The sequence below is a fragment of the Gracilinanus agilis genome, chromosome 4, assembly GCF_016433145.1.
Source record: "Gracilinanus agilis isolate LMUSP501 chromosome 4, AgileGrace, whole genome shotgun sequence".
NCBI classification, from domain to species: domain Eukaryota; kingdom Metazoa; phylum Chordata; class Mammalia; order Didelphimorphia; family Didelphidae; genus Gracilinanus; species Gracilinanus agilis.
In genome coordinates, this window is record NC_058133.1 from 106837611 (window position 1) to 106847165 (window position 9555).

A 9555-nucleotide genomic window follows, 5' to 3' on the forward strand; every position below is an offset into this window, starting at 1 on the left:
CCCATTCTCCTGTCATAGGATTTTATCTAGGTGATCAGTGTAGGGGAAAGCCCATCAGAAGACCTGGGTTCAATCATTGTCTCATTGTGTGTGATTGGACAAGTCTCTTAGCCAAATTCTCTTGACCTCTCTTCTTCTTGGGTAAAATAAGAGACCTTGCTCAGAAGGCCTGAACCAGATGGCATTTCACCAGCCAGAGATGAAAAACCTTGAAAAGGAGAAGTCTTTTAAAATCAAAAAAGATTTAGGTTGTCATTCAGTCAAGACCCTGACTTGAACATGGTCTCTCCAACCAGAGTTCACCCCTAGCAAAAGACAAGCAAACAGTTTGCCTCTGGATTCAAATGAGAGGTGTGGAAAATAGCTGAAAATCAGCATTAGCCTGCTCTGAAGCCTTACTACCTACCTCTATGAACTGAAGAAAATGACTTAACTTCTCTGGGTCTACCAGCTTTGGTCCTGGAACTCTCTTGGGTCTGAGGCTCTAATTTCCCAAACCCATTCCAGGTGAGGAGCTTAGGTTGAATTTTACCCAGAAATATTTACCCAGCAATAATGTGGGCAGGGGAGGACAGGGGTGTCCGAATATGGCTCCTTTATTTACCTGGAGTTGAAAGAATCCTTGACAAGAGTGAAATAGCTGTACATTTTGGACCACAGGCCAGGTTTGGGCAGGCAGCCGTTGGCATGGATGGCATGGATTTTTGCCATCTCCCGGGCAATCAGCCTATGGTAAAGAACAAATATGAAGGTCACTGTAAGGTAGCTCACACCCTGATATTCCCATTGCCTCCCATGTCAGAAAGAGAAAAGGGCAAAGTGGGGAGGCAATCATTTGCTGTTTGGGGAAGGAGGACCCTGAACTTCTTTAAGTCAGGAGAATAAAATGGAACCATTAGGCTTAAGGCTCCCATCCCATTTCCAAAACTGGAAGCAGAAAAGAGGAAGAACTCCTTAAACTTATAAACTAATGGCAAGTTGATTGGCTTTTTGAGGCCTTAGTTTTCTCAGCCATAAAATGCAGGGGCTGCTGGAATGATCTCTAAGGTCTCCTTCAGCTCTAACACCAGGAATCAAGGGACCAGACCTTTCAGTGCGGTCGTTATTTTGTTTCTGTAATTCATTCCTACTCAATCCTTCAATCTGTCACAGTCCCTTCCCTACTACTTTCCCCTCCCATGGATTCTTGGCAGCCTAGTCACTGGACCAGAAAACCATTGGATTTAGACTCATAAAACCAGAATTACATGTTATCTTAATCACTTACATGTTATCTTTTTTTTTTTTTTTAACCCTTACCTTCTGTCTTAGAATCAATACTAAATAAGTATTGGTTCCAAGGCAAAAGAGTGGTAAGGAATAGGCAGCGAGGGTTGACTTGCCCAAGGTCACATAACTAAATAAGTATCTGAGGTCAGATTTGAACTCAAGACCGCCTGGCTCTCTATCCACTGAACCACCTTGCTGCCCCTACTTACAATTTATCTTAAGGTTTACAAAATTTGTTTTTCACAACCACCCTGGGAAGTTGGTATTTTAGTCATCATTAATGCCATTTTACATATGGAAAAATTAATTTTATTAATTTTAATTGAAATTAAAATTAATTTAAATTAATTGGGCAAGGCTAAATGACTTGCCCAGTGCCACAAAGCAGGCAGCTAGGTGGTACAGTGGATAGATTGCCTGACCTGAGTTTCAATCTAGCCTCAAACATTTACTAGCTATGTGATCTTGGGCAGGTCACTTATTCTCTGCCTCGGTTTCCTCATTTGTAAAGTGAGGATAATAATAGCCCCTACCTTTCAAGGAGATTGTGAAAATCAAAAAATATTTGTAAAATACTTAGCATAGTTCCTGGCCCAACTGTTGTGGTGTAGTCATTTTCAGTCACATCTGACTTTTTGTGTCCCCATTTGGGATTTTTTTTTAGTAAAGACACTAGAGTGGTTTGTCATTTTCATCTCCAGCTCATTTGACAGATGAAGAAAGGGAGGAAAATGGAGCAAAGTGGCTTATCCAACGTCACACAGCTACCAGCTGAGGCCAGATTTTTAACTCAGGCACCAAGTAAGCAATTATTATTATTATTATTATTATTATTATTATTATTATTATTATTCAGTAAAAGGAACCCTGGATTTCAGGATCACAGACCTAGATCCAAGTCCTAGGTAACATATTTAATAGCTAGGAGCCCCTTTTGTCACTTTCTCTCTCTGAGTCTCAGTTTCCTCTTCTGTAAAACGGTGAAAATAGTAAGCAGTGGACACTGCCCGTATGGTCAGGACTCAGCAAGACTGCCCGGTATAGTGTAAGCTCTAGATGTGAAGGCAGGAGATGTGGCCTGGAGCCTTTGTTCCTCATTTGTACGTAATAATGCCAGCCACATATTTGCCCATGGGCTTCTGGTGAGATAACATGTAAACGTATATGTACATATCTATATCGATAGGTGTGATGCGTTAGAGGTATCACACAAATATTAATATGATTATTAGTAGAACGACTATCTGTTCAGCCTCACACAGGAACAGAGGGGGCAGTAAGTGAGGGGAGGGGACCTGCCACGCAGGGAGGGTATCCTTCTACCTCTTCTCTTCAGGGCTGGCCCCATGCAGGATGCTCCAGTCCAAGGGAGGGATACCAGGCAGGAAGTACCCAGCTCTTATCAGGCTGGCCGAGGCAGGGAGGTAGGCCCAAGGCAGCCTCTCCTCGGCCAAGGGGAGTTGATATGGGCATCAGGGTGCCAAGGACACACAACAAACCCACGTTCTTATTTCAGGCTCTACTGTGGACTCAGTCCAAGGTCCTGGGAGGGAGAGGGTTGTAGGGAACAGAGGCAGAGGGGAAAGCCAAGCTGGGAAGAGCCGGAGGGGAGTGAAGGGGAGAGACTTCCCACCCTAAACCCCAGGGCTACGCCACACAGTTGGGATCCCTTTGGGTACCACCGAGCTCTCCCTGCAGCTTCTGTCTTCCTCTGTCGTCTCTCTCCTTCCCTCCCACCCCCCCAAGCCTCCAACATTCTCCTTCTCTGCCTTTGCCTGTTGCTTGGATAATAATCACGGGCTGAGCACAACAAAGGCATTTGCTGTTTGAAACCTTGTTACCATGTTGTTCTCCCCCCACCCCCCACCCTGCACCCCCTCCTGGCTTCAGGAAGAGGCAGGGCTGACAGTGCCCTCCAGAGGCAAAGGGGCAACCCCAGGCCTTCGGAAGGGACGACCACCACCCCGCTGCCCCCCTCCCCCATCCATCTCTCCTAGTGTACAGTGGAAAAGGTTGGGGGCGGGAAGGGTGGCCATGGAGGGTTGGAGAGATCAAGGCCAGCTTCAGAGGTTGAGAAGGAGGCCTCAGGGTGGGAGGAGAAAAGCTGGAACAGGGCTTCACTCCCACAGGGCCAGAGGAACAGACCTGAAAACACAGATCTTTCCCATCTCCCTTCCCAGAGGAAGATTCTACACAGAGCGTTTCCTTGAATATCAATAGAGCTCTTGTCTGGAATAGCAATGAGCGAGACATCTACACTCAGCATTTTTTGGAGCTGCAAAGCCTAGGCAGGCAGAGAAAGAGGTCTCCCCAGGTGACCAGGGCTTCTGGGGGTCATGCTCTTTCTTTTCCTGCCTCTAGGCAGGTGGACTCACCCTCACCTAGACAGGTGTCCCTGGGGAAAGATCCTGGGCCACGGAGCCCTAGTTAGCCCTGACTGCCGTTGGCCCACCTGTCCGGGTATGATTTTCTGCCTCTCTCCAACAGGGAAGTTCTTCCTGCTCTGTAACTGAAATCTCTTCTCTTGCCTTTCTGACAACTGAAATCTCTCCTATCAGGGATGACAGGTGGAAATCATCTTCTCAGGTAGGGGTGGGAGTGGTAGGTTTCTGCAGTGTTTGAGTTCCTGATACAGAGTTGGGAGGGATGTAAGAAAGGGCTCCAGGCAGCTTTCTACCATCCTGCCTGTCCCCAGCACAACTGACTCCTGTCCTCAATTTTAAGGCAAGGGTGGGGTTGAAAGAGTAAAAACAACTTTTATCTCATGGACAGTTTTTTTTTAAACCCTTAACTTCTGTGTATTGGCTCCTAGGTGGAAGAGTGGTAAGGGTAGGCAATGGGGGGGTCAAGTGACTTGCCCAGAGTCACACAGCTGGGAAGTGTCTGAGGCTGGATTTGAACCTAGGACCTCCTGTCTCTAGGCCCAACTCTCAATCCACTGAGTTACCCAGCTGCCCCAACATGGACAGTTTTCTAAAGAAATCCTCTGTACACATTTGCAAATCCCCAGTGCCCTACAACTTAGGGTTCCCTGTGATCAGTTCTCCTCACCTTGATGTCCTATCTAAAGGAGAAGGGGTAGGGAAAGTCCCTTCTGTGGTTCTGAGAAGCCCATTCAGAAGTTCACCTGGATAACTGGTGGAGAAAGACTTATACTTGTGTGCAGAAGCCCTTCTCTTGAGGCTATCCCTTAAGGTGGCCAGGTAAGGGAGAAACAGAGCTTAGAACACTTTGTCTCTAACCAGCAGGGACCTTCTACCGATCTACTCCCACTTAAGGCCCTAAGAACCCCACTAGCTCCCAGGATTAGCTCTGCAGACTATAGATTTTGTTACATCCCTCAGTGGGTCTAGGGGTAACAGTTAGCCTTTAGAGCCTGAAGGAACCTTGGAGATGAATATCTTCATTTTACTAAGAAAACTGAGTGCCAGTGAGGGAAAGGGATTGCCCAGCCTCATAGAAAGGACAAGGCAGTAGAAGGAGGAATTTGCCACAGTGGGAGTATAAAGTAATAAGGTGCAAAGCTGGAATTAGAACCCAGATCTTCAGATTCTAAAATCTTACTTAAGACTTCTTAGCAGCACCTGATTGCTTAATTAAGTTCTATTCTCCCTGGCTGTTTGGGTGAGGGTCAGCTGAGTGTGTATTTGGGAGAACCTGAGGTTCTGCCTTTGCCACCAGTGCTGGGGTCAGTGGAATAGTGGGAAGAAACCTGCTTAAGAGGATCTACAAAGACCCTTTTCCATCAGGCCCTTAGACCCATAGTATCTCACACCTGGGTTTGAAACAATTAAGTAAAGGCATCTGGGTTTTATGGAGAAAAGCCCAGCCCTCAGAATCCCTAAGCCTAGGGATCCAGAAGGAAGCCCAGCTTGGGAGGAGCTGTGTCACCCTTCACAGGAGGAGCTCAGGTGCAGTACATACTAGTTCTAGAATGGGTCCTAATTTTATTCCATTCCTGAGCTAGTGACAAGGCAAAGGGAAAGGAAAGAAACCCCAACAGCTCCAAGAATTTGGATAGAGTGGCTAGCACATAGCAGGCACCCAGTAAAGTATTTGCTAAAAGAAATGTTGAATGAGGAACATTTCCAAAGTTGGAGAGGGATGTGGATGAGTCTAGAGGTTGCAGTTGAGATGCAGCCTTTCTTCCCTTGAACTCCTTGCTCTTTGCAGCAACTCAAACAAAACATAGTCAAGAACCCAGGGTCCTTGTGTTTAATGTCTACTTCATTCTGCTCTCCCCTCCTCCATATGCCCAAACCTGCCTTGTTGGCCAAGAAAGATCCTTAAGAGCTTAAAACTCCAGTGGCCTAAGATGAGTTCAGACAGAAGCACATCATTAACACACAACCTCGGAGCCCAGTGGTTCCCCACCACCAATACAAATTGTTCCCAACCTCCTCCTGGACTCCCAAGCCCACCTCACCTGTAGAGCCGGGGTTCCAGAATATGCTCAGGCCCCAAAGCCATGCCTGGGAGAAACTCATAGCACAGGCCATTTTGGAAGGTACAATAGAGTTTGGGTGCACAGCCATGGGCCCGCAGGAGCTGGAAGTTCCTGACCTCATTCTCTCGGTCCACCAGAAGCTCTGTCCGCTCCCCATAGACACGGACCAGCACTGCATCCCTCATGTCATCCTCTACAAAGCAGGCCACCAGCTTGTTGGTGATCCCATCAGTGAAGCGCTAGACAATGAAGGAAAGGGGGGAGAGGAGCTGAGGGGGATGAGAGGAGAAGTGTACTGAACTTCTCAATCCTATCATCCTCACTCAAGAGGTTCATTGAAGTCAATTTTATTTTGTGTGCTAAAAGGAATAAAGTCTACATAGACATTGCTACTTCAAATTTTCCAAAAGATCCGGGATTTGGTCTATGCAGGTATTCCCTCCATTGATATAAATTGCATACCCTTCTTGCCTTAGTAGTTGTTGAATTTTTTGTTTGAGGTGCTGTGGACAAATTGATCCATTCCCTGGTGGCCAAAGTTTTAACCATTGACTCTTTCTTTGCTTAGTTAGGACAGACATCAGAAAATAGCCCCAGTCCTTGGTGGGGCTCATACTTAGAAGCCTTCTCACCTTGGGAGGACCTGCCAGAGCTTGTTTTCAGTTGTCATAGTCTTTGAGAACCCAGAGTCACCTTCAGGTCATGATGAGGCATCAGAATAAGATTTTTATGAACACTAATATACATAATTCTTCCAGTTGTGCCAAAAATTCACTAGGTATTTCCTTCCCATCCGTGCCGCCTCAACTTTCTTCCAACCCAATCAACACCTCCTTGTTCTTTCTCCCAGCACCTCAGCTGAGCTAGGCAGTTATAGCTGAGGTATAAAAATGGCAGACTGGCCATTTTATCCTCAGCCTTGGCTTTTCTTCATAGCATGGGCCTCAAGATGGAGAGTTTCTGGGTTCTGGAGAGATTAGTCTATTTCTACTCTCCCCTCATTTTAATTGCTTCCTTCAAAGTGGTTCAAATACAAATAGGACCAGCAGAAGGAGGCAAGCAAGAGACCCTTCAGACAGAGGCTTTTCTCAGTCAGGGCTAAAAGAATGCTAGCCTTGAACTTAGAATTTCTCTGTTCAAATCCCAGCCCTGATACTTATTGGCTAGAAAAACTTAACCTGAGTACTGCACGTTTCTTCATCTGTAAAAGGGAGAAAATATTTGTACTACCTACCTCACAAAGTTCCTTAAAGTGCTATAGAATATTATTATTGCCCTTTACTCAGCTGGTTGTCTTAAGTCAGAGAGCAATGTCCTCAGAATATCAATGAGACACCTGCATGTTGTCTTGGGTGGAGAGAAGGCAATTATTCCCAAGGTTGCACAGATGGCCCTCAGGGATCAGTGATGAAGGGGGGAAGTAAGGAACCCAGAATTTAGGCACTTCATTGAATAAGAATATTTAGAGCTAGGAGAAACCTAAGGGATCAAGCTAACTTACTCATTTCATAGAAGAGGTAGCTGAGTCTCAGAGCCATGACTATTGATCTTAGGCTACAAAAGCTACTTAATGGTAGAGTCAGGGCTAGAAGAACCCAGTCAGGTCTTTTAACCCTGAGGTCAGTGTTCTTTCCACTACATACACCTATTTCCTCTCAGTGAGCCCTACCTACCACAGATCAAACAGGCAGGATCTGTACACAGGGAGAGAGAGGCTCTCCTCACTCTGCAGTGTCACTTTCCACACTCTACCCTGGACCTTCATAGTAGCTTCCTTTCCTTGGTCAATGTTCCAGCATGACCACTGGCACAGAGTGTCCTGTCATTCTATGAAACAAGTCAGAGGGACTCAGCCTTTAACATTCCTTCTGGGGAAGACGGGATGTTCTCCTCTCAAGGAGCAGGCCCTGGGGTGGAATGGGGTGTGGGCACACAGGTGATGTCTTTTTCTTAAGAAAAGATGTGTCAGCTGGAGAATCAGTCTGACTCTCCAGGGGTAGAAGACATCCTATGCTCTACTGGGCTCTGGGGCTGACTCTCCCCCACCCACCTTCCACTTTTCTTCTTGTATGTGGCTTTGCCTGAAAGTCAGGAGGCTGGTGAAATAAGGCTAATCCTAGGGAGGCTGTCTCTTGCTGAGGGAGGCCAAGCTTGGAGTCTTTACTACTGGTTTCTGGGAGTATCCAGTTAGGATAATGCAAGAACCTTCGGACTATGGTCTTTGGATGGAAAAGATGTATTGCTGTGGAGAGTGCAACTGGGGTTCTCAGAAAAAAAGTTAGCCCTCTGTTTGGATTTCAGGATTTGCAGATCACAGGGAGGGAGATACTCGGTATATACGAATGGGATACCAGGTATGAGTGAGCATGGGTGGCATCCCCAAGCAGTGGAACACTCTCTCCAAGCATGGCAGAAACAAGCAAGAGGGGGCGTGGTGTGTGTGTATGTGTGTGTATGTGTGTGTGTGTGTGTGTGTGTGTGTGTATGTGTGACTGAGAGAGAGGGAGAGAGGAGGAGGGAGGGAGGAAAGGATGAGGGGATCGGGGAGTTTCCACCACTAAGATGGAGCGAACCCTATATTTCAATGGACAACCCCCCCAACCGACCAAAATGGGGAAAAAAAATCAGCCATTTCCCCTCACCCCGTGCCTCCTGCAGAGAAGCTCCGGAGTAGCTCCGACACACTCTGAGGAATAGCAGCATCCCCGCCTCCTCTCCGGATCAGCCCCCAGTCCCCTCTTCAGCCTCCTCATCCCCAGAAACGTGTTGCTTCTTCTCCCTCCCCCGTCCCGCCCCGGGAGGCGAGTGCGAAGGAAGGAGCGGGGTGGGGTGTGTTGGGGGGGGTCTCCCCCTGGCTCGGATCCGCCAAGTCTCTGCACCGCCCAGCCCGCACCTTCCCTCGCCCGCTTACCTTGGTCTTAACGTGCTCGGGCTTCCAGTGCGGGCGCAGCTCCTGGATGAGCCGGAGGGCTCCGGGAAGGATGTGATTTTGGTCCACTGCAGTATTGAAGTACTGGACCGCAGATATCCTCCGGGGGCCTGGCAGCTCCCAGCTGCCCCCGCTGGCCCCCGACTGCGCCGCCGTCTTCTCCTCCATGCCCCATGTGCACTGTGGGCAAGATCTTTGCCTCTTCAGGTAAAATAGAGAGCCGGGCAGAGGAGGAGAAGAGCGAACAGCCATTCCCAGCAGCCCCACCCCCTCGGAGCCTGAGGAGCGAACGCTAGCCCTTGTGGGGGGGGCCAGCGAGGGAGTGGGAGTGGTAGAGGAGGAGCCAGGAGAAGTCCATGACTCACAAGCGAGCTCCCCCCGAGCAATCCCCTTTTTCCCAGCCGGACAACTGGGAGCCGAGACTGGAAGGCTCGGTCCGGGAGGGATTGTGACATCACGAGCCGGAGGAATGGGCCCGGGGCCAGGGGGCAAGGGGCAGGGGATGGGAAGCCGTGGAAGCGCCCGCCCCCGCTGCCAGAAGAAAGCCGCCGTGATGGTGGATGGTCTCGCTGGGTTTGCAGCGGGCTTCCAACAGCAGTAACCTGGAGCTCGCGATGGAGGAGCGAGCCCCCCCCCCTCCCCCGACTCCCCGCCCACCCCTAGGGAAGGCTGGTCAGGTTGGGGGAGGGGCATGTAGTGTCCGGCCTTCTCCGCCCCACCCCACCGCCCCGCTCCACCTCCTCTCTCCTCTCCCCGCCCCTCCCTTGCGGGGGGTCCCCTGATTCCAAGAATTCTCCGGTCTTGCTTGGACTCCCAGCCCACTTTCCCTTTGGCCCCGAGGGGGGAAAGTTACTTCTCTGCTCCGGGTGGACTGGCTCCAGCTCCGTCCGTTTACATCCCTGGCAGCTTC

General features: G+C 49.0%; 1 protein-coding gene across 3 annotated transcripts in view; it reads right to left on the bottom strand.

The window, feature by feature from the left end:
• Positions 1–8979, bottom strand: part of ETNK2 (ethanolamine kinase 2) — a 29643-nt gene extending 20664 nt beyond the window's left edge. For 2 of the 3 annotated variants that reach the window (XM_044673176.1, XM_044673177.1), the window contains exons 1-3: positions 8628–8979; positions 5696–5955; positions 605–727 (exon numbers count right to left, since the gene is read on the bottom strand). In XM_044673176.1, coding sequence (XP_044529111.1) covers positions 605–727; positions 5696–5955; positions 8628–8897 — 653 coding nt within the window. In that variant the 5' untranslated portion in view covers positions 8898–8979. The remainder of the gene's footprint in view (positions 1–604; positions 728–5695; positions 5956–8627) is intronic. The other variant, XM_044673178.1, reaches the window with a different exon arrangement.
• Positions 8980–9555: the final 576 nt, after the last annotated feature.